General features: G+C 43.9%; 1 protein-coding gene across 3 annotated transcripts in view; it reads right to left on the bottom strand.

Annotated features, from left to right (window-relative positions):
- Nucleotides 1-278: 278 nt before the first annotated feature.
- FOXP1 (forkhead box P1) overlaps nt 279-25,069 on the bottom strand; it is a 143,702-nt gene continuing 118,911 nt past the window's right edge. For 2 of the 3 annotated variants that reach the window (XM_080914723.1, XM_080914721.1), the window contains exons 9-15: nt 18,651-18,852; nt 18,464-18,543; nt 17,729-17,830; nt 14,669-14,790; nt 12,853-12,922; nt 8,440-8,606; nt 279-3,498 (exon numbers count right to left, since the gene is read on the bottom strand). In XM_080914723.1, coding sequence (XP_080770849.1) covers nt 3,354-3,498; nt 8,440-8,606; nt 12,853-12,922; nt 14,669-14,790; nt 17,729-17,830; nt 18,464-18,543; nt 18,651-18,852 — 888 coding nt within the window. In that variant the 3' untranslated portion in view covers nt 279-3,353. The remainder of the gene's footprint in view (nt 3,499-8,439; nt 8,607-12,852; nt 12,923-14,668; nt 14,791-17,728; nt 17,831-18,463; nt 18,544-18,650; nt 18,853-25,069) is intronic. The other variant, XM_080914722.1, reaches the window with a different exon arrangement.

Raw genomic sequence — 25,069 nt, 5'->3', positions numbered from 1 at the left:
AAGAACATGTGCAGCACCGACTGCAAATCCATTACATACAGTAGATTTTTTCCCCCAAAAGATATTATTTTCTTTTTCTTTTCCTTCTTTTTTTTTTAAGTATCATTAATAAAATGCAGTTGCACAAAAAGCAAAGATGTTTTGACAAACAGGTGTATGCATTTATTCCTTTTTAGGAACAATACCTAAAAAATAAAATAATTAAAAATAAAACAAAACAAAACAAAACAAAAAACCTTCCCCTCGACCCTCCCCCCGCAAAAGACAAAGATCCACACAGACACGTCGGGATATATGTACAACCGAATCAACCCCATTGTAAAGAAGCGACCGTAACCCCCAGGGACAGAGTCAGAACTGTAAAGTCAGAGTGAAGACCGCTTGCTATAAAGCCTGAGAACTTTTGTTTTTTTTTTTTTTTTTTTTCAGTTGGTTCTTCTTCGAGGCTATGACACCTGCAAAGATACATAAAATCTAATTTTTCTTTTTTATTTATTTTCTTTGCTACAGTCTTTAGACTAAGCATGCAAGACATACGACTAAGTGCGACTGAGTGAAAGGTATATTTTTCATTTTTTTTAAACTCATTCCCTAAAGGTTTGAAGTGAGGTATGCTTACTAACAGTTCTCATGCTGTTACCTTCACTCTTGTCTAGCTACACATGCTGAGAATGAACTAATCTACCAGATTTTTATCCTCTTTTGAATATCTAACCAGCAACCACTCAGTTTAGAAGCACAGGGCTCCCTTCCAATGACCCTGCCTGGCTATTGCCTGCATTATCATGAAGCTGCCTGGAAAAGAGGGGGACAGGGGGCGAGGGTATCCACAGACGCCCCTCTACAGAAAGCAGAGCAAACCTTCAGAGGTAACTGCTAAAGACATTCTATTCTAAGCTTATGAGTGGATAGGAATGTCACCTTTTTTTGTGTGTATAAATGAAAAACACTGACCAAATCATCATCTGAAAAAAGGAAAAACAACAAAAACAAAACAAAACAAAACAAAACCAGAAGGAAACCAGAGAATAAATGCTAGGATAAACCAAAATTAACACAGTGATCAGAGCACAGCCCTTAAACAAAAGTGTCGTCTGAACGTTCTGAAAATCTCTTTATTCTAGAAGTGGTCTCGTGCAGCCAGACACCTCTGTTCTCTCTGAATTCATCCTAAGTGTCTCCTCCTTATGCACTAATTTTCAGCATCATACATTCGTTTTTCTTTGAGATGATAGCCCGTTCTTTCTGTAGGAGCTAAAATACTGATGTCTTGGTTTCTTTTCTCTGCAGAAGCCCCGTATTTTCTCCTTCCAGGACTTAGTTTTGGTCTCTCTACAGGTAGAGAAAAGGAAAGAAGAAGAAAAAAAAAAAAACTAGAAAAAAAAGTAAGAAACTTTGGTTCCATTGCCTACATAGTCTGCTGAAATGAACTCTGCTGACAGGCAGTAATTTCCCTCGGGGTGGCAAAGAGCCTGGGCTTCATCATTTGCCTCTGAATCCTTTCGCCTCCTTTGATCAACAATAAGAGGATATTTGGCTTCATCAGATAAAGCATAAAAGAAAATAATTTACCTTTGTGTAATATCTTTGGTAATTTTAGAAATAAAAGGTACAAAGTATATAAATTAAGCTCCGAAAGGCTCTCAAACTAAACCCAAACAAAAGCTACAGCCCCAGATAGATAAATGCCAGGGAAGCAGGGCAGACGAAGTGTGGAGGGGTGTGAAGGGCCGAGGGCACACTGACCTAGAGCCATCACACCACACCACGTGCGGCCCGGGTCCCAGGAGCTCCTGACTACCTGGCATCCTCTTCCGTGAAGTCTGTGCTACTGGGGTGGTGGGTGTGATGCTCACGTTGCAGACAGAGCTGCAGTACCGACTTAGCACACTGGAAACTGACACATTAGCGTCTGCTGAGCTCCGTCCTCATTAACTCCCAGAACAAGTTCAATGTGAAGTCTCATTTGCATTAAAACAGATGAATGCCACCAAGCAGGTCTGAACTGATACACAAACTCAGCCCTGTCACCATGCCGTATAGGGAAGCTGGCTTTTTGGTCATTTTGCAAACAAAGCAACCTATGCTGGTAAGAGCAACACAGGGCCTGCAGTCTTGGCCACTTGATAGGAGGGAGAACCTTCCCCGCCCACATGACAGTCTGTTTAATCTTTTCTGTTTCTTTCGTGGCTGTGTTTCCTGATGCTGAGAGAATGTGGTGTCAGTTATTCACAATGGTGGGTGCTATGAAAAATTAAAAAGAAAAATCTCCAACAGTCCCCATCCCACCCACAATACTGCTTTTGTGAAATGAATCTGCTACGTCCCTAGCGTGTGTGCACACGTGCGTTTCTCTCTTTTCTGTCATTCATTCTCTTTCTGGCAGGAAGGACATCATGTCCCCATGTGGGGACCTTCAGGTGTAAGGTGCAGCCTTTGGGATTTTTTTTTTTTTTTTTTTTTGGAAAAAGACCAAAACGGAATGTTTTGTTTTGTTTTAAACTTGAGAGAAACGTGGTGTTGGAATGAGTGCCAGGAAACTACAGACGAGAAATGACATTCAGCTTTGTATAATAAAAACGCCTATTAACATTCATCACAAGGTACAGAAAACACGAAGCCTCCAAGAGGCCCTGGGCCCAAATGGAGGCCTGAGGTCAGAACTTAAAATGGTAAAGGAGAAGCAAAATGAAAAAGAAAAGAAAAAAAAAGCAATACATTAAAAAGTTTGGGATAATTATTTTTAACCCCTCCCCCCAATACACACACAAAGGCCTTCCCCCATCCCAACTGGAAGCAAAACCAAAAAAAAAAAAAAAAAACAAACCAAAGTGAGTAAAGGCAGTGGTATCAACATGCAGTGCTGTGCAAACAGGTCGTCCACTGGAGTCTTGAACTCGGGCGAAGGCTTGGTCTGCAGCGCAGGTACGTGAGCTCAGTCGGGTGTCCTCGGAGTCCGGCGCCGGCCGGGCAGAACTGCAGTTCAAAGTCTGCTGCTAAAAGTGAATCCGTTTATCGAATTTACAACACTGATGGTGACTCAAAGAGGAAAATCCCAAGTACCAAACAGGTCCATCCGATGCACAGAGTACAAATCCCTTTTGTCAACAAAAAGTAGAAAAATCAAAAATACTCCCAAATGGGATTCTTGATGGCACTAGGAGTTAACACATTTCAGAGTTGTCAAATCGTAGCGAAAGCCTCCAGACTGTACAAGTGGAGGACAGGTTCACTCCTAACTTTTGACGTGGTTTCTTTTTTCTTTCTTTCTTTCTTTTTTTTTTTTTTTTGTGTTAAATTTGTTTTGCTTTTTCCCCCAATCTTCGGTTTTGGGGGTCAGCCCACCCAGAGGTTCACTCCATGTCCTCGTGTACTGGTTCATCTTCGTAATCTCTGTCATGGTCAAAATCTGGACTGTGGTTGGCTGTTGTCACTAAGGACAGAGGCCCTTCAGCTTCCTCGGGGTCGAGGGGTTCCTCTTTGACGTGTATGGGGTGCCTGCAGAGAGATAAAACAGGCTTAGGGGAACGTCTGCTGGTGTTGAGGCAACCCTACAAGACCTGTGCTGCAGAGACATTGCCCAGCAGAGGCAGAGAGGCCATGACCATGGGAAAGCAAAGTTTTTCAGATATGGTGGGAAACTTCCTATGACTGTTGTACATTTGCACTTGGAGCCATCTGAGGCCAGGGGCTTCTGTACCGCCCAGTGTAACGGCCGCATGGCTCGGGGAAGAGAGAGTCTTGGATGCTGCTGTTTTGAAACCTACTATGTGCAGAAATCATTTTTCTTGCTTTTCAGGACACACAACCTACTGGAGGACCTTGTGACAATACAGTACATGGAGCTCAGACTACAAATTTCATTCCAGGTGATGGTCCCAGGACCATACTTTTGAGTACCAAATAACAGGCCCTGTAGTGACATCCTGGGTAGACGAATGCCACCCTGCAAATAATTATGTGAAAAGAGAATGTGTAATACAGCAGTGGTTTGTGGGGACTGCTGAGCCCAGGAGGCTGGGCTAATCATGGCTTGCTGTGTGTTCTGCTTTGCTAGTTAACATGCAGAACCTGTGAAAGGACCCTCCAGAGGACGACCCCAAGCGAGGTTCTATCATTAATCAACTTCAAGCAAACACAGCCAAGAGACACCATGATACATGCTTGAAGCTCCAAATTAATGCATATTTTTACAAACTGTCAATAAGGCAAGAAAAGCCCTGCCAGGAAACACAAACGGAGAGGAAAAGGCTTGCTCAACACAACAATATGATAAGAGAGCAGAGCCCCAATCAGAATAATAACGCTGTCAGCTGTAAACAAGGCAAAACATGAGGCCCGGCTGGTAGCCGCCACTGGGACACTCTGGCTACCTTGAGAGCTGCCAACTTTCTCATTATGGATTGGGGGCTCGGTTCATCTAGAGAGGGCTGGCTCGATCACAGAAAACCACTCTGATAACAAACTGCGAAAAGCTGTTCGTAAATCATATTTACAACTGATCTTTTGCCAATACAAATGACTTTCTGTTGCAGGGGGCTTTTGATATGTAAAAGAACCATTCAAGTTAAAATGCTCACATCTCCCAGACAGGCTGGGAGTGGGAGGGACTTATAATGGACATTAACAAGTATTAGTAAGAAGAGGTGGTACTGGGGATGGCTGGCTTCCTAAATAATTGATGTGGTATGCAGGCCCCAAAGGCCCTGGAACCATTTAAAGACAAACAGAGGCACACTTTTGGGTTGCTCTGGAAGACAGGATCCTTCAAAATCAATTGACACTAAAATTAGCATTTCATAGAGGGAGTGTGTGTGTGTGTGTGTGTGTGTGTGTGTGTGTGTGTGTGTGGGGTGCCTAGATGTTGGCTAAATAGCTTTAAACAATCATACCCATGTTCTTAAAAAACCATTTGCAAAACAAACCCAAGCCTTACGGAACACTTTATTTGTGGGTTCCATTTACTTAAAGTTTCTAATTAGTGTGGTCATCCTTGTTTCTGAAATAAGACCCAGGCCTGGCTATATACCTTGTAGAGCTCCTGAATAAAAAATATTCACAACTTTAAAGAGAAAAATCAAACATTTCAACCAGGGAAGTGTCCTCCGAGGTGTGGGGCACCAGTGTTCGGGAACTTGGCACATGCCTGTGCAGTCAGCTCGGGTTACAGTGACTCCTGCTTCTCCCCTCCCTCCCTCCCTCCCTCCCTCCCTCCCTCCCTCCTTCCCTCCCTCTTTCTCTTCCTTCCTTCCTTTCTCTTTCTCTCTCTCTTTCAACTTTCCATTATAGTTTTTCTGGTTCTGTTGATAAGTGAGCACCTTTACAACCTGCCTTCTCTAATCGCCTTCCCCTCTGCTGCTTGCATAGGTACAGTAAACCACAGCTAGCCATTAATCTTTCTCCTTCCGTTGATTTACCTCCTTGGGATAAATGTCTAAGAATGGAACTGTTGGAGCAGAGGCCAAAACATCTTTATGGTTCTCCTGATTTATTGGGATATTAATTTGCAGAGGGGCTCTATCAAGTGAGACTCGATCTCAGTGTCCCAAGTGTTAATTTAGAAAAACCTAGCAAGCAGGTGTCAAGTAGAGTCCAAGTTAGCTTGACCTGCACCCCCAGTTTTACAGACCACAGTGGATTTTTATGTCTGCCTCCTGATTTCACTGTCGAGAGCTGTGACTTTGTCAGTCACCACTGACTATGTGGGTGGAGTAATGTCCAACGACAGGAATTTGCCCTTTAAAAAATTGATTTTAATCAGTTTCTGAGGCTGAACTGTTATTTTTCTAGAGCAACACTTTCAGTTTTTAAAAGCTATCATACTTAGTACTTAATAATCTCTGGTTCAAAGGGTGCAATCTGATGATATCATATAAAGCCTTAGAGGTAAGGCCCTGAAACCCTAGGGAAAGCAGACTTGTCTCAATGTAAGTCACTGTTTTCTAGATCCAGCCCCAAACAAGGACACACAAACTGAAGGCTCTCCCAAACAGAGTTCCTAAAACCAGAGACTGTTTTGTTCTCTCTGGAATTCACTGCATAGGCAGTGTCCTCACACACAGGTGCTGGTGCCGCCATATCTACCAGTTTATCCCAGTTCAGTGCCTCTCATAGGATGGAAGACAATGCCACCAACTAGATCTACTGTGTGACGACCTGGAAATCCACACTGTTAAAGGCTTCCCTCCCACTGGGCACACACACAGTGTACTATCGACAGTACCATGGGTGCCCCCACCTTGCGTGTTCTCACACCAGGCCCATCCTTTCTCTCCAGCATCTTACATCTGAGTAATCCTCCTTTTGCAGCTATTCTGGGAACACATGAGATTTTTAACTATAGTTGACTAGTCTTTAAAGACACCGTGTTCCTGTTCACAGTACACACACAGCACAGAGCCTTTGGTGTGGTGGCCCTTTATTTAGCTCCTACCAGAATGAAAGTCTACTTCCCCCAAACCATTGTTATGTGACTACCTTCTTCTGTTTTTGAAAGAGAAAGACAGAAAGAGCAGAGAGCAGTGTTACAGCGCTGCCTATGTGCTGGGCCGGCGTCCTAACAGTGCCTTATAAGCCTTGTTGTAAAGTTTATGGCTTGATTTATTTCAATAGACTGGAACGGTTAAAAAACAATTTGCATCCTAGCAGGGTAATGCGCGCTGGACAAGAATGAAATCTCTCATTATAGACTCACTTAGTGGGAGCACGGGGGTCAGCGAGACTGACTGGCTGCTACAAGGGCAGCAGTGAAGCTGTTGTAAGCACAGAACTACGGGGCACACCACGGGGCAGAAACCTGATGTGTGAGTCATGTCCTGATAGCACTATTCGGGGGCTTTCTTTCTTTCTTTCAAGCAGTCGATGCTTTTGCTTTGTTACGAATTAAGATGACTGCTGTAAATTTGCTACGTCTGCAGTTTATCCTGTTAAGCAAATGAATTCCCACCACTGATAGGACTCTCTGTGTGAACCGTTTTTCTTTCCTTTTTTTAATGTATTTACTATTTTTTCCCTACCTTCTTCTTATCTTTCTACCAATAGGAAGGTAACATGGCTACGCCTTGGAGCTTGAACAGAAATCTAAGAGAACAGTGTGCCTTCCACTGGGTAACTTCATATATCCTTTCCCAATGGGTATGTCTTGGAGTGACTTACATACCAACTCACAGTTGCTCTGAACTTCCTGGATCCTGACATCCGTGAGACAACAGGAGAGTCAGAAGAAGCATAGCTTGCTTTATAGGAGATGAAATTCTGTGGCAATAGTGGGGAAGGCATACACTTTCCTAAAATGCTGGTGTGTCGTTTCTGGGAGACTATGCACACAAATTAATAACCATCGATTGCTTCTACCTCTAAAGATCCCTTTCCGAGCACCTAGGGCACGGGATTAAAATTCTAGAAAGTAAAATTTCAGACATGCTCACTATGCTGGAAGATAGCATTTCTCCCCGTTGTCACTAGACGCCAGTTCATTCTGTCCATACTTGTGAAAGGTCACATTTTCCACCCCCTCACACTAATTTCCTAAAATAAGATGTCGGTCAGTAATTCTGAAAGAATGTGCAGACAAGCAGCCTATTCTTGGAGTGGACAGTAGTGGAAACACTGAGCTGGTTCAGTCACTGCGAGTGGGCTATGGTTTTGGAGAGACTCCCTGAAAGGGAGATAGTCATTCACAGCTGGGTTCACTGCACATGGAAGCTTCTGGAATCACATGGTGTGTCTTCTGTTGCAGGGCCCCTCTTAGGAATGAAAAGGGGGCTATGGTAGAAGTGGTCATTTTTGACCTTCATCAACCACAAAGGGCACTCCAAGCTGGTGGCCTTGCTGAGGTTAGCATGGCCCTGGTATTCACATTCAGCCGGGCAGCCATAGCCCACTGCTTCCTTCAGTTATATGTGCTCTCATTATCCTGCCGTCTGCTGCCGTAATGCTCCTATTAATTTTCCTTTTGATATTTTAAGAGCAATCTATAAATCATGCAGCCTTTCATTTGTGCCATCATTAATGCTGGGTAATAATGCGGCGACGTTGAGCTCAAGTGGTTAAACTTAGCACGCGGCCAAGTAAACAAGCATCTTTTTCCTTGCTAGGCTCGGCGTGCCGGGAGGTTGAGCACACTGTGAGCTTTCTCAAAGAGATGTACCGTGATTTTTTTAGGAGAAAAATCACAGTGTGAATTAAATAACAGTCTGAGACTAGAAGCGGAGGAAGCTTCCCATTTTCTTGCTGTGTGCACTTATCATGGACGAAGCCACTTGCTTTTACAAGAAAGTTGCTAACTAGTCCTTCTATACACAAACACGTGACTCAGGGCTCCTCAGAAGTCAGAGATGATAGGAAAGGTGTCTAGAAGGGCCAGAGAAGAGCCTGTTTGTGTTTGTAGGAGGGAGACTGGGGTTAGGTGACAGAGAGATTTGGGTAGACAGTACTCACACAGCTTGCATAGGAGATCTGCCTGGACTGCTGTCGCTCTCGTTGCTGTTGGTGTGCTCCATGGCCCCGTTCAGCTCCTCCCGGATGGCACTGGCCAGGCTGCCCAGAGTGGGGTTTCCCATGGAGGCGGTAGTGTACAGAGGTATACTATTCTCAGCCATGGAAGCCTGTATCAATGGAGAGAAATCTAATGAAATCGTCGGAGATGCCAGACAAGAGAGATCCGGGTTACGGATGTGTGGTGTGTTTGACAGCTTTTGGTTCAGGTTCACTGTATCATAGCTGAAAACTTTTTCAAGAGCTGAAGGGTTTCACTTTAGGAGCCTTGAGCTTCATTTGGGTAAACTATCTGGGTACCGGTGAGGTCGTCTGCTGGCTCCTGCCTGGTGGAGTCATATGGTTTGGACAAAGGTTTCTAAAATGAGGTGTATAGCCAACGTCTTTTCTCTTTTTAAGAGGAACTGAATATTTCCAGATCACAGTGAAATATAATGGAATTTTCATTTCTTTATCCATTTTGATGACTGCTCTATTGGATAGCTGAGATCTGATTGGATTATACGGCCACATGGCTCAAATTTATGAGAACTTCCATAAGCACTCATAGGAAAGGAAGAACTGGAATCATCTTTTTCCCCCCACCATCCCCATTTTAATGATTTTTTTTTTTTGAACCTGCTTAGTAAAGGCTGATCTAAGCAGACGATGGGACCACCACACAATCTTTCAGTCTTAGACTAATCATGTAGAAGTTTGGAAGTAAAGAAAATTCCCCGGGGGGGGGGGGGGAAGGGGCTTCATCTTATTTCCTTTATGACTAAGTATATCCATATTAAAGGTAACAAAGCCATCCCCTTCCAAATGAATGTTAACAAAAATGTAAAGCCCCCCCCCCCACCAATAAAACCCACCACAAAAGACTGGTGAATACTGTTCATTCCAGATGTAAACATAACAGCCACCCTGCCTGCAATGTGAATAGTTGTCAAAAATACCACCGGATTGAAGAAACCCTGTTTGTTTCTCTTGGGTAGAGAGTATGCCCAAGTGACTTTTCATTTTATTATTCAAGAGGACAGACTTGGGGAAAAAAGGCAGCTGTAATTAGATGAAGACTTATCAAAATTGTCTTCTTGCAGACTACACTGTGCCTGGTTTTCCATCCTAATGAGAGAGAGTACGATCACAAGGCAATCTGGCATAGTGGCTTCAGTTGGCCCGTCACCTAAGAGTCCTAACTAGTCTAGGAAAGCTGGCACCAAAGAGAAGGTATGAGCCAGAAAGAAAGGGAGAGGAGCAGAGCTGGGCTGCAGGCAATCTGCTTGTTAGTCGGCTGCAGCCTTGCTCCGCGTGTAGACCCAGTGTCTGAGGCACTTCCCAGATAGACGCCCCCGAGCATGCTTGCAGCACCTCCCTCTTTCCCCTCTGGAAATATCTGCTTCCCTTTTTAAGAGTAAAGGGATGAGGGTGGTATCATGATTTCCCAGTGTGGTGACCATTTCCCACTCCGTTATGGTTTAGCAGCTAATCTGTTTGCACCCAGCACTTTCTGAATTCATCTTTTAGAAATGCAATAGGACACTTCTATTCTGTCTGGGCAGGGAAGTTGGCACAGTAATATTACTGGCAGCTGCAGCTGGGCTGCCATCTTCAGCTGCCTCATGTAAGACCACACAGTGGCCACACTTTGCTGTTATGTAAGTTCTGCTTAGACTGTCAACTGAGTGGTCCTTACAGTGGAAGTACCATTGGAATCTGTTCTCACTGGAACACGGTGCTGCTGAATAGTCAAGATGGAACAGAGGCTGGGGCCAGTGCTACCATGATATTTTGATAGGTTCTGAAGCCCCAAACTGACATGTAGAAGCCATGGAAACAGTTCTGGGATCGTCTATTAAGATAAGTGAGTATCTGCTTCTTTGTTTTGATTCTCCAAGTATGCTGGGTAAAAGCCATTTATGAATGACACTGGATTACCGGTCAAGGGCAACCACAGGGATTGATGAGAGTCACCCAGTAGCAGACCCTTGTCTTGGTCTCAGACATAATACAAGTACAGAGAACCAGTCTTGTCCCTTTAAACAAGACAGTGGCTACTGGGCTACAGTAAGATCCTGAGGCCTGGGTCACCTCTGTGTCTCTTGACTAGTCCTCTGCCGAGTGAAGTATCAGGGCAACCCCAAAATTATCACCTTCAAACATGTCCTTCCTGTAGCTGATGCTCCTAGGAGCAGGTGTGTTACTATGTTTATAATCAACTTAATGATATAAATGATCCCAGGCAGTGTCTGGCCTCATATCAAACCGGTACCTCTGCCTGAAACACGGAGGTTCTCAAAGGATGGTACAGGGGTCTGTGAGTGCCGAGGCTTTTAGAATGCTAACTGCTCTGTGCTCCCCGGGGAATAGGAAGTCTATAAATACGAAGCTTTATGGTTACCCTTAGTTACCTCACTTTTTCACAGCATAATGCAATCTGTCCCGAGCCCCGTGTTTTATTTCTGCAGTAGACTCTGCTGTCCTAGTTTATAAATTGTATATTGCATGGTGTGTTGCTCTAGTAATTCTTGTTTTTTTTTTTTTTTTTTTTTTTTAAAGATATTGTTGCGCTGTTATTTTTACTTGCCTTGAAAAATGGAGTGAGTGATAATGGAAGGGAAGGCCCTGCTGGTGGGATCTTTATTTAATCTGCATGGCAGGAAGCTGTCTTGTATGGCTGGCTGTCTACTGGTGGGGAATCCAAATTCAAGAGGAGGGGCAAAGGAGAGACCCCTTAAACTGTTCCTGGAAAGCTGCAGGCTGGCTTTGGGTGAGTAGGGTTAACAGAAGCATGGAGGGGTAGGAAAACAAAAGTCTCAGAGATGAAGTATGAACGCATCTGCAACGATACAGCACGCTAATTGAAATTAGTCACATAGTAAAGGGAATCCAATGTAACGTGTGCTTGTAATTTTAACACCATTCCAGATAGAGCCGCCTTCAAATTCATACTTCACAAGACTCCAGGGAAAATAAGTTACTAATGCATGATATTTACAGTGGCAGTGTAGAAGCCGGCTTTCATTTACTCCTGTGAAGTTATTGTGCAAACTACGAGTAATTAAAAGAAATGCAGAATGTAGTTTCTCTGGGTGAATTTAGTTCAGGCTAAAGAGAAATAAATAGAATTACTGAGAGACTCAGTTCAGTGATTCTTCCTTGAACTGTGTCAGGGGTGTGTTATCCATGAGGAGCCCTCGGATGCTGTGGGTGAACTGGGAAGACAGGTCAGTGGCACTCAGAATAGGGGCTCAGTCAATATTTGTTTAGCAAGTGGTGGGAATCAGACTGCTGTCAGTACCTCCCCTCCCCCACCCAGTTCCCATCATGCCAGGCGTTCCAAGCCTTTTTCTCCATGACATCCCTTTTTTGGGCATTTGTTTCTCTATTTTTGCCTTCACTTGTAATGGTGAAGTCCCTCAAAAAAGCCAGGGACATCTCGGAACCCAACAACCAGTTCAGGGGTGCTACAGTATTCACACTGAACGGTGCCAGGAGGGTGTGAGATTGTCTATAGGGTATGTGATGTAAATGTTGCAAGATTCTTTTTTGGTATGTCTTCTAGACTAAACCAAACTAAACAAACAAACAAAACAAACAAACAAACAAAAAAACACCCAAACCCCCAACAAACTAGCAATGGCTACAAGGCTCCTGGCTACCTGTGAGCTCTTAAGGGAGAAAGACCTGAGAATAGCATTAGATATTTAAAAGACGTGGTACCAGATACTCCACTAATTTTAGAAACTGACAGCTGTCTGTGTGGCTCACACCCAGGACTCACACCTGGTGACATGTGATTTGTCTGTCTGTAGGAAGCAAGCGTTCCAGTCTATGATGGTTAGGTTTTCCTCAACAACTGGCAACTCCTCATTTTCTTATGCTCTCCACTGTTGACCCTTACAGGGGAGGAAACAAACCCAGGCCCCACCCCCACAGGAAAAAGAGGTGTGGGAATGGACTTGAATAAGCCTCACTTTCTCTTTAAACCTGGGAACAATGGAAGGTCATGTGACACGGTGGCCTATCATCCAGCACATTAATAGCTGTGCTAGAGTAATTACACTTGTGGTATTTTTGCCTCAAGTGAAATTCTGAAATAAGAGGATGGAAATTATGATACTGCTGATAAATATTAATAAGTGAACTTTTAATTTTTTTTTTTTGCCACAATATTCAAAACGCTGAGCATCCTGCTAATGCTGAAGCAGCCCGATGTGTTTGCCTCCGGGGAGAACGATGCTTTGTGCACTTAAGAAAAAAGTTTAACGGAATTAAAATTTAATATCTAATTAGAGCGAGGCTAATATATTTTGAAATGAGTGGGGGAGCCCTGCGCCCGTGCTGCGGATTGGGGATGGCCGTTAATCTTACCTGTAAAGCTGCATTGAGAGGTGTGCAGTAGGCGTGGCTGCTCTGCATGTTTTTAATGAGGGAAGGGTTACTGTTTAAGAAAAAGATAAAAACTCAAAGTTAAATGCCATCAACCCAGAGGTCCTCACCAAGTTTTGTTTCTAAAGTTCGCTGGTAGCCTTCCACATTTTAAATTCTTCCCCCACCCTGTCACCAAACTGAAGGAAAGTCGAGTTTTATATGTTTCTTGGGGTTGGTCAGGGCAAATAGCTCTGGGGATGAACATAGTGGTTCATCCTGGCAAAACTGCCTTAAATTATAACATGCTAGGGTATCTCCACCACCCCCTGGGACCAGTCTGCAAAGGGTTAGCTGCTGCCAGGCTCCAGCTGGAAGGTAAGGGCCAAGTGGCACAGAGCCTGGGACTGCGTGAGGAGCTCTTGGCTCAGAGGCTTCATTCTTAGCTATACTTGACCCTGACTGCATGTTTATTCCTCCTTTGTAAAACAGGAGCTTTAGCTGCTGTCTTTCCCCTCTAGCCCAGTCTGGAAGAGCAAGCTCTAATTTGGTGCTCTTTCTATTGACTAGGTAAAAGAAGCCATGATACCACTTTTTAAAAAGGAAAAATATCCCTGCTCTAGTTGGGGGGAAAAAAAAAATCACTACAAAATTGCATTGGACATACTGAGAGAAAGTGTGGCTTCCAGTAGGTAATGAGGTTCATTTATCAACAGACTTTGAAGGGAATGACATTATCAATCTTTCCCCTGCACTCAGGACAATTTAGTTTTCAGTTTTTTGAGACAGGGTCTCTCTACAAAAGTCTAGGCTGTCCTGAATGTGCAGTCTTCCTGCCTCAGCTTCTGGGGAGCAGGGGAGGCTGTAGTTATAGACAGACACACAGCCCTATGCCTGGCTTATTTATAATAATTGTTACTCGAGTGTTCAGTGGGAAAAGAATTATCCCACCAGATATATACTGTAACCACCATCTCCTTTTGTTTGCAGGGATTGTGGGTAACACAGGCAATATCTAGCTTTGAGGGTCCCCGTAAGCTGCTGAATCAAAATACAGTCAATCACCGTCATTAGAGACATAGAGAAAGCATCGTTCTAGGCACTGGCGTTCCAAAGAGAAACAAGCGAGGTACATGTACAGATCACACCGTTTAGTTTCTGTTGCAGAAAGCTGTGGCACTGCTCTTGGGTGAAATGTCATACTACATGGGATGAGTCAACCATGCAAAGCCAAAGCAACAGCAGACACAAGAGAACAAAGCAAGTAAAGGCTCTTACTGTGCGCCAAGCTCGTCAGAGTTTTCACCGGGGCAGTATTTGCGAGGACGGCCTCGTTGAATATGGCGGCCACGTATAAACTCTTCATCATCAACTGTCCAAAAGGACCCAAACTCATCCTCTACTCTGATAAAGCACTTATGCAGTGAGAGGTTGGTGCGAATGGCACCCTGGGATAGGAGCAGCAGCAAAGGAGATGGAGTGGCAACAAAAGGAGGCGGGGTTGGGGGCAGGACAGACATCCAATACAGGGAACAGGAAAAAGAAAATAAAATGCAATAAGCATAAGCGAATGGCTTGTGAGGGTTAATATGCAACGCCGCCTACAAGCTACTAGCATGGGATGTAACAGAGACCAGCAAGCAGGGGCAGGGGACTGGTGGGTATACGAGACAGGAGGGATGAAATGTTCTCTGGCTTCCCTTAACTGAGACAAACGTGAAAACCAGGTCTTTGGTCTGGCGCCGCCTAGCAGCCTCTACGGTACACTCTTTAAGCACAATCCGAGCTGGGCTAAGAAGTTCAAACATGGCGGACGTACCCACTGATCTTTTGTGGCCTCCGTTTTTGGAACTCTACTTCATCCACTGTCCAAACTGCCCCTTTAACGTTCTCTACTCGCACAAAACACTTGTGGAGACTAAGATTATGACGCACTGCATTCTGCAGCAAGTATAAAAGAGAGAACATTGACATTTTTTTTCTATAAGAAAAGACTCAAAAAAGAAAAAAAAAAAATACACAGCAGTACATTCAGCCCCACATCTGTAAAACCATCCTCCAGAGATGTAGCCACCACCCCCTCCCCCCACAGAGGACCTTCTTTTGAGTGTCTTTTAAGAAAAACCTCAAGTTATGAATCAATGGCACTCTGGCATTTAAGCCCAATTTCAGGTACCATGTGACCAGAAGACACACTGGTAAATATGCATGCAAGTCCCAAGCAGGTCCCTCCACAGAAATCTAAAATATTGTTAAAATGATGTCAAAATCGGTAAAGTATAAAAACTCTTCCTTACAAACCCATCTATATGGGATTCAAAAAAATATTTTATTTTTAAATCATAAAAGATGAATAGTTTTAAATACACATCAATATCTGACTTTGAAAACAAGAATAGGCTTTATTAAGGAAAATCCTAAGTAGGATTTTACCACTGAGAGTACCATCTTGTATAGCAAAGATGACCAGGGGGCTGACTCAGCAACACGAGTACAGTCCCAACAAGTAAGCAAAGCCTTACCTTCCAGAGTATTTGTGAACACTGGTAATTACGCGGAGGAGCAATTTTAACTAATTGAGCAAATGCCAAGAACTTACAAGTAGGACTCTCAATGGCAAAAATCACTGTTTTCCCGTAGAAGGTTTCTATGTTCACATCGAACAAAAAGGACATTTTAAATTCAAATGCAAAGAGGCTCTAAGTGTCTCATATTTTCAGGAAAACCCACAACCCTGGCTGGATAACCAAACTGGATACACTATAGTCTTGCCAGGCTGACCAGCAAAATGATGGACTGAAGCTATTACCAGGACTAGTGGCAGGTTTGGCTTTGTTTGGTTTGGTTTCAGAGTAAGTGGCTTGGGGGACGCAGAGGCAGTTGACACACACATTGAGATTTTGGCACCTTATATAAACCCTCACTTGATCCCAGCATTGTACTGTTCAGACAAGCTACACTCTTCTGCAGTAATTTGCTTTCTTGGTGACAAATCTTGAAACTCGCAGAGGTCTTTCAGATTTCTGGGAAATGGTTACTGAATGGTCAGGTCACCTAAAAGTTATTCTTATCTGTGATACACTACTGGGGGGGGGGGGGGACACATCTTTATTGCTTATATCAGTGGACTCCACAGATGAGATCCCTGGGGACTCTGAGTGCAGCTGGAAGTAGGCTCGTGACACTGGCATGGCTGTCAAAGGCTATCCTTGACAGAGAACTTTTTGCCGGGTTGCTTAAAAACAAAACTCTCCACATAAACTTAACCTAGCTTTTAAGGAAACAGATTCCTTTTTATATTGCACAGGGAATTGTCTCCTCCAGTACTCTGGAGGAGAAGGAAAAAAATGAAGCCACTTCCCTTTAAAAATCAAGAAAGCACATGTAAACACATGAGGAAGACAACTGGGGAACAAGGCCGCATCAATCAGTGTTTGCAATTTTACCTAAGGATCACAATCAAGTAAAAAAATCCAAAGACTCCTGGGGCTATTCTTGATCAAAGAATGATTTAGAAGGATCTATATATCAAAATAGAAAGCAACTAAAAATCCAGAGTTTTTAAAAGAAAAAGGATCAGCAAGTGACACCATCCCACTTTGTCTTTTGGATCATTGTCCAGTAAGGACACACAGAGAAAGACAACCTGTACTGGGGAGTCACTGAGGACTTCATATGGGACTGTTTGTATTAGTGACACCTCTGCCTTTACTTTGCAAGGCTGGAAAAGTGAGATTTGAGTCAAAATTCATATCCGTGACTGGTAATTATTTTGAAATGTGGTCATTCGGTATTTATAAAAAGCAATTTGGAGAAAACGTCTTCTTTACGCTTTTACTTCCTAAATTTTTAAAAGATTTGTAGCTAAAGAGACATCATATTTTATCTCCTGAGGCAGGAGATGGAAATGAGGCTGAGATCTGTAATATAATTTCCTGTCAGCCCCCATGTGGCTAATGAATTAATTCTGTGCCTATACTAATTCTCTTATAGAATTTGAGGAGAAAAAAAAAACAAAACAAAACATGTTTCTTCCTATTAAATTAAGGAAGTTGGAACCTGTAAGAGCACCTGTTGTATTGAAGCTGTGGATAAGAACACATCTTAAAGGCTAGGCAGTATCACATAGGTCTAACTTGGCATTGTGTAATGCATTTAAACTAGGAAGCTGAGGGAAAAGTTGTGAAGGCTATTTGTGTAACCTAGCTTGGCTTTGTATTCAAAACCTTCCTACTTCTCAAATGATGGGGCGACTGGCATGCGTTGCCATGCCTAACCAGGGAGGCTTAATGGAACATGGAATAAATGCTAATGAAATTTAGAAGGGACTCCAAGTGTTTAGGGGGTTATCTAGTGGAGTTATGGCAGCTGACCTGTTCTATGGCAAATGGTGTCACATTACATAATTCTGAAACCACCTTTTTCCCTCAGGTTTCCCTCAGGGTAACCATGAACCCATTCCTCTAATTGACACCTTGCATTCTGTAGAAATCAACCTTTCTGCTGTGTGAGCACATGGATTGCACAGCTTCCTCTACTTGTGGGGTTGATGGGCTTTGATCTAACCAATGAAGGATCTTATTCAGCTTTGCTCCTAGTTACGCCCCTGAAAATGACTGTTGGTTACCCACGGTTTGTGTAAGCGATAGGGCCAGCCTCAGAGTTAAGGGTCATAGTGTCACCTTGTTTCCCCACTCTGAATTCTCCAGTAAACCCAGTCACACCTCTCCTGCAGGGGTTGGGGTGGCTCTTCAGTCTGAATGCCTCTCCTAGTTACATTCCCCATGCAAGTGGGATATTCTTATTGCCCAGTAACTGGATTTTTCTCCAGAAGGTCCTCTCTTCTATAAAGGTCAAAATTTGGGACTGCAAAGCTTACCTTCCACGTAGCCGCATTGCGCCGGAAGTAAGCAAACATTCGTGTGAACCAGTTATAGATTTCGTTTAGTGTTAGCTGCTTTTCCGGAGATTCAAGAATGGCCTATAAGGCAGGAAGAATCCGAAGAAAGTAATTTATAATCTGGTAACTAGGAACATGCAACAGTGTCCAGGAAAATGTAGAAAAAGAAAAGCAAACCAAAAGCCCCCAAATCCCAGAACTGGAATTTAGAGCAAACTCCTCAGACAGGTTTCACAAAATGATCAAAGATTAATGGCTGTCTTTAAACAGTTCAATAGCAAAACTCAAAATGGAATTATCTAATTGTTTGGAGTTTTTATTTCTGTTTCCATACAGAAATATTAATTTATTAGTCATTCATAAAGCAGAATCAAAGAGAAATGCAAAACATTTCACTAGCTGATTAAAGCTCAGTAATTATTTAGAGCTCAGATTAATTCTAGGGATCAGAGATTACTGTAGCTTTGTGATAATTGACTTGCCATCTTTAAACAGCCTCATTCTCACTGTTGTGTGAAATGAATTCCCTAATAATCACATCGTATTGTAATACTTAATCAAAAGCAATTATGTTATATATTGCAGTTTTTAAAAACCTTATAGAAAAGGTTTTTAGCATGCTTGCATACTAAGTGGTTTTAAATCTACCTCATCAATATAACATACCCACGGACACCTTTTGATAGCATTTCACGGTCCATGTTATTTACTTACCTGCCTAATTAAAGATGCATATGTAAATGGTGGTCTAACTTCCGCGTTCTTATAAAACTCTTGGTTCTGCGCAATATCTGCTAAATAAGAATCATTGTCCTATTAATGATCACTTTTTAAAAAGGGGCTCATTGCCAGGAACTGCCAATTCCCCATGCTGCCCCAGGCAAAGACAGAGAGTAGCTACCTGAAGAAATGGGCACGTTGTATTTGTCTGAGTACCGCCTGCGGATAGGTCCCACCGTGTGCATGCTGGTGGTGGTGATGACAGAGGGGCCTTGGGTGACGGGAGTCAGGGGGGCGGTTGGGGTTGTTGGAGTATGAGGTAAGCTCTGTGGAGAAGCCTCTGAGGCGGACTTGGAGAGAGTGACACTTGATACCAGATTCAGCTGTGAGGAGAAGAACACTGGTTAGAAGGTTTTGAGAAAAGCAAAAACAAACAAACAAACAAACAAACAAATAAATCCAGCTAAAGAAGCCCGAGCAACAGTGAAACATCTCTTGTCCCAGAGGAGAGGCTGGTGCACACCTGGCGAGGGTTACCTCTCCAGATTGGTATGTTTACACGGGATACACACTCAAATAAAGCGACTTTCCTCTGCACAGCAGCAAGCCAGGGGACGGAAGGAACACCAGCAGAGCTACGGTGGTGTAAACCTGGCTTGTCCAGTGTTTAACTCCCAGCCACAGACTGCCACAACTGCAAAGCTGTGGTGTCTGATTTTTCTTTTCTTTTCTTTTTTTAACCTTAGAGTTGCAACAGATTTACTAAGAGGCGACACAGAGTCACTAGAGACCAGCAAGAAGCTCCGGAACCGAACACAGCAGGGACTACGTACAATGGACATGCTGCTCCGGCTCAACAGTAGCACTTACTGAGGAGGGAGGGGAGGCCTGTTCCTATAAAGTTGTGATATTTGGTTTTAAACAGGCCAGCTATGGAGCGAACCGTGTCTAAAGCAGGGTGGAGCAGTATTAATGAAGGCCTCTCTTTCCTTCTTCTCTACTGTTGTCTCCTTTAGGATTCTTACACTGCTTGAAGGGATGACTCTTCTCTAAAACTGACTGGGGCAAGAGAAGCCCCGTGAGTTTGACAATGCGGAAGAACCTAGTGGTTTTCATGATGTTTATGAAGGTATCAAGTACTCAGAGAGCCTCTCCCAAACCCAAGAAGCGTCTACGAAGTATGCTGTCAGTTGGCCGACATTTTATCACATCGCACTGTAAGCCAGCTACCATAGCGTCTATTCTGCTACCATCAGATAAAGCACAAATATTATTTGTGGACAGTGTACTGGGAAGACCAAACTTAAATTCACACAGAAGGAATGTGAGAGACTGCCCCTGTGCAGGAAGTTCCAAAGGAAGAGAAAGGAAGGACCCGATGTCATGAAAGGAACATTAACAGAAAAACCCAGATTTGGTGCTAAATACTAGGCTGAGAGTGCTCAGCTCTGCTTTTCTACACTCAGTTTGAGATATTGACTCGGCACGCCACAAGCTCCCAGTGTCGAAGAACAGCAAGCTGAGGCGTACTCTGGCTGACCTCCGGCAAGCAGGGGCAGTGTGGTAAGCTGCCCTCTCAATGATGCTAGAAAGCTGACCGTGACACACATTTGCAAGCCAAGTGCTAATAGTTCAGAGTAAAGGCCAGGGACAGGGGCAGAGCAAGATGCCACCAGAGAGAGCAAAGGCTGACCCCTTCTTTCCCTCAGGCCTTAACAAGCGCCAAAGTCTGGCATCCCTGAAGCTGGGGGTGTCAGGAAATTAGTGTAGAAAGATCCTAGATACATAGGCCTGACCCTTCAGATGCTGTAACCCTGAACATGAGGGCCAGATATCTTTCATAAAAATACATACTTTCAAACACCTGCTCTGAGAGGTTTCATTTCATTCACAGCCCCACAAACTATTCATGCTTTTCGAAGACAGACAAAGAAGCTTGTCCATATTCTTGATTCAGACGGAGAGTCAATTGCATTCTTGCATGTTCCTACAGCCTCTGCCCCTCTACTTATGCCCAGTGAATGTCTAAATGAAGGCTGTAAACATCTCTACCTCTCAGTTATGCTTGCTTCTGGAAAAGATCCGGTGAACAGCTTTTATCCTAACTTATGAATGACACTCAGTAAATATTGCCAAGAACTTCTGCAGGCTTGGATGCAGAACTAAACCACAGAACTGCTGTCCTTGAAGTGCTTACTGTCAAAAGCAGGCGTAAGACCCAGGCAGTTTCTCTGGGGTCTCACACTAGATCCCGACTTCTCCTTCTAGCCTAAGAACATTATCCCAATGCACGCTACCAGTTCTGTAAGGACGTTTGGCAAGTCCTATGTAACCGTTCACAGGCATGAGACCATCGTTTTGAATACTCAGATCTGAGAAGAACTGGTAAACCCACAGAGAGACATGCCATTAGATGTGCAAAGAATGTGACTCCTGCAGCTTTTCTATGGGGCCTAATAATGCTTGGACTGGTTCTGCCCGAGACAGCAGCAATGAAAAAAAAAAAAAAACAGATCCTTCTAAGTTGGCACAAGACGGGAAGATAGCAATGCAGGCTGAATGTTCTGGATGCTTCTGAATGTAGGTAGGGACTGGATATAAACACTGAGCAAGACGAGAAGGGTTTACCAGGCTTGACAAACGACGCCATGATTCACACCCACTGCTGGGCTGTCTCTAATAAGGCTCAGAGGAAGCAGCCAATCTCGGCTAATTACCAGATAAAAATGTATTGTAAGGACTCTAATTAGGAGATGCGGACGGAGGTGATCTAATGATTAAATGGTGCGTTCCACTGACCCCACCATGAATGTGCAGTGGTGCACAATGTCACTGGAATATTTTGTAGAAACAGTAATTTTATTTCAGGGAGGGGAGACAGTAATATTTGTAATGATGGCTATGAGGTAAACTAATTAAAAGACAGTTCCTAGAGGAAAAGGGTGTCTGAGAACAGCTGCGGCCATTCCGAACCCAAGTGCCAAGTCTCAATGGAGGAGCTTCAGTCAAGTGGAAAATTTCTGCCTGACCTCTGCCCTTGCTATTAATTTGCAGAAAAACTAATGACACATATACATATTCCCACAAAATTGTTCTAATTGCTAATTTGCCAAAGAAGCCTGGATTCTAAATTAAACATGACTGTAGCCCGCAAGAGAAGAACAAAAAGCTGGGAACTCCAAACAGAGGAAGCTGTGCCACGCAAGACCATCAGACAGTGGGCCAGCACGTTAATGAGGTGCAACCCTGGCAGCTGCTGTGTGTTCCTTCGTTCCTTAACTTTTCAACTTCTCTCACTCTGTGTGTGTGTGTGTGTGTGTGTGTGTGTGTGTGTGTGTATCCAGGATAAAAGGGTGGGTGGGGGGGTTACCAAAGATTCAAATAATACTGTGAAAGCATCAAGCCTGTTCTTACCATGAAGGACTCTATCAAGAATGTTGGAAATAGAGAAATCACCAGCCTCACTCACAAGAAGGGTAAACTAGGGTGCTGCGGGGGATGAGTCAGTCGGGAAAGAGCCTGTCTAAGGAGGAAGACTGGAGCTCCCATCCTCAGCATCGTGGGCTCAGAAAGGATGAGATAATAGGACGCTTGGGGCCTTTTAGCAAGCCTAGCTGAACAGGCGCTCCAGGCTCGGTGAGAGATTGGGTCTCAAAAAATAAGGTGGGGAAAGTGATTGAAGAACACATAGGCCATTGACCCCCCAATGCTCATGCCTGTGTGCTCGAACACGTACACATAAAAGAGCAAATCATTGGGAACAGTCTGGGTTTTCCCTGTTACCTTGAAATATGTATCTTAACGGTACGTTATTACATCTTTATACAGTTGTCAGTAAGAAAGGAAAGCCTCCATGTTTTGTGTTTCTAAGTAAAGTCTTAAAAGAGTTGTTTTTCTTTTTTTTCCAGGGCATGGAGCAGGAAGGGACTGACCTGGGAGGGTTTCTTCCCGATGGAAAGCCCATTTTTCTCATTGTACTCACTTTCTATTTAAGAAGGGGTTGCTATGTTTAGAAAAGCTAGTAACGCAGATATTTTTCTCCATGGCAAGTAGCCACTGAAGGGATGATCTCAGCAAGGATAATGTCCTTCAAACGCTGGCCAGGAGCTAGATTCTTATGTCCCTTAAAGTTGCTGCAGGCTTTTGGTTTTTAAGAAAAAATACAAACGACTGTGCTGTCAAGCCTTTTTACCGTAGTTGGGTTACCGAAGGACTTTCTTGGAAGCTTCTGCCACTGAAACCACCCTAACATCATACTTTGTCCTTTCTAAAAACAAAACCCAATCTTCATTTCTATAGCTCCTTTCCCTCCCGTGTGAGGATTGTGAGTCACTCACAGTTAAAAAATAATAAACAAACAAACCGCTGGTGTGAACCCCAGACAGAAACTGACTTGCTAGGAAGTATTCCCACAAGAACTTTTTGTTTTGTTTTTGTTTGTGCTCTTGCTTCTCATGAAAACAGATTCTGGGAACAAAAGAAAAACCTGAAACCAAAACACCAGAGGCCAGCGCAGCACAGAAGGGACTGCGGCTCTAGCTAAACTGGTTTCTCTGCCGTTGGCTGGCCGGGCCCTACAGGCTCAGGTCCTGCCCCCACCTGCAATGTTCAGAGACTGGAAGCTGCTTTTGTAGGCATGAATCACCAAGTTCAGACTCCACGGACAGAGGGCAGGGCAGTGGGTGGCAGAGAAGAGTACTCTATGTACTGATGGGAAAGTGGCTTATTCTACGGACTCAGAGGGTGGCATTTCTGGCAGAGACGGGGACAACAAACCTGAGGTGAGGAAGGGGACTTAAAAAAACCAGTCTATAAAACAGCTTTTGTGTGATGCCTGTGAGAGTTCCTCTTTATGACAGGCTGCCATCACTGCTCCAAGGCTCCTGCAGCCTATACCTGATCATCCGCCCCTTGAAGTTCATGGGCTTTTTTTAAAAAGGGGGCGTAAAGGGGGCACTCTGTTTTGATAGGAGCCAAAAGCGATTTCAAAACAGTCCTAACTGCCAGGGTTAGAGTCTAAGGGAACGTAAAAAGGGGAAAAATTCTCGAGCTGCCCTTCACTCCAGCAAGTGTGTTTAAGTGTTTTTCATAAGGCAATCTCTGCTACCTGTGCCGTAGTTACTTGCCCACCAAATCTCAAAGAATGTGGTTTCTCCAGGCCTGGGAAATAGTTCTCACAAGTGCAGGACCACCCCCCCCAATGAAGGTGCTCCCCATTCCATGTTATGAAGTGGATTTTCCACTGCCTACTCCTAACAATCAGCATAGCCAAATATCTTTGTAAAGAGTCATCAGCAACTTGGTAAAGTCCTAACACAGGCTTGTTTCCTTTTGTTGCTCTGTGTTGAGTTACCCCCCTCCCCCTCTCACCCCCACCTCCAGATCAATCTCAGCCAATTCTTCATGGAGTTAAGTTCAGACATTGTACTGTTTGCTCTGGGAATGGAACTGGGTTTGGAACAAAGGAATCGCAGGCTATTTTCTTCCCCTTGCTGTTGCTTCTCTTTCCGTGGGAAACTGAAGAACTTTTAAATATTATCCGACAACAAATTTGGCTTCTGTAAACATATGTCAACAACAGCCTTTTCTCTCTGGGCACTCTAGAACTTGCTAGATTCTAGCTACGCAGAGCATGGCTGAAATGGCAGAATTGTACGATTGGTTATTCCTTCTTCCTCTCCTCTACTCCGACCCTCACTATACGTGCCCTTCCCCCACTCCCTTCCTCCTATACACTGATCTCTGTACCCACTACTCACCGGAGGCCAGAGCTGGGAACCTGCCCTCTCTGCTTCCAGAGAATCCTACTCACCTTTTAGGTTTCAAATGACATGTCACTTTTCCTAGTCACATGCAGCATTCCCTATTCAGCAATAGTCCATGTGTGTATGATATGAGTATGTATGTGCATGTGTACAGACACGCGCATAAACTCTTTGGTAGCTTGTCCATAAGACGCCCAACACGTCCATGAAAAGTCAGGTCGTTCTCATTTGATGGCGCTCAGTATGTATGTCAGAGGCCAAGTAACTACATCTTGACGGAATGAACTGATTTCTAAATTCAGGAGTTCCAATTCTTTGGGAAGAGATGCAGTGGCCGTCAGAGGACGCGCTACCCAAGGAGTCAGCAGGAGACAAGGCCTGCGATATACTGTTTCCATTAGCCATATGCTTCCAGCCCATCGTGGGTTGAGCCCAGAACCTCATCTACACTCTTGGGCACAGTCGGATGACACGCCCCTCGCTGGGATCCAGAAAACACATCTATGGGCTGACTTAATAACCATCTGAGAACATGCTGGCAACTCTTGGAGGGGATGAACGAGGAACAGCGTGAAACCACTGGATACAAGAGAGACACTTGCCACCCAAATGGCACTTAGCAAAGGGCCACATTTGCAGCAAAGCACTCTATCACTTAGTGACTAAGTTTTAAAATAAACACCAAGTTCCCTTTTAAAGAGAAATGGAAAAAGAAACAGCTTCATAAACTAACTGGCAAGGTTGTAATATGGAAGTCCCTATCTATGGTTAGATGTGAAACTTGGTGACTATTTCTTTCAAACCACAGATTCTAGAACGATACTCATTCAAACGC

Source organism: Micromys minutus (genome assembly GCF_963924665.1).
Source record: "Micromys minutus genome assembly, chromosome: 3".
Lineage (NCBI taxonomy): Eukaryota > Metazoa > Chordata > Mammalia > Rodentia > Muridae > Micromys > Micromys minutus.
This window is presented reverse-complemented; position numbering and strand designations above follow the sequence as displayed.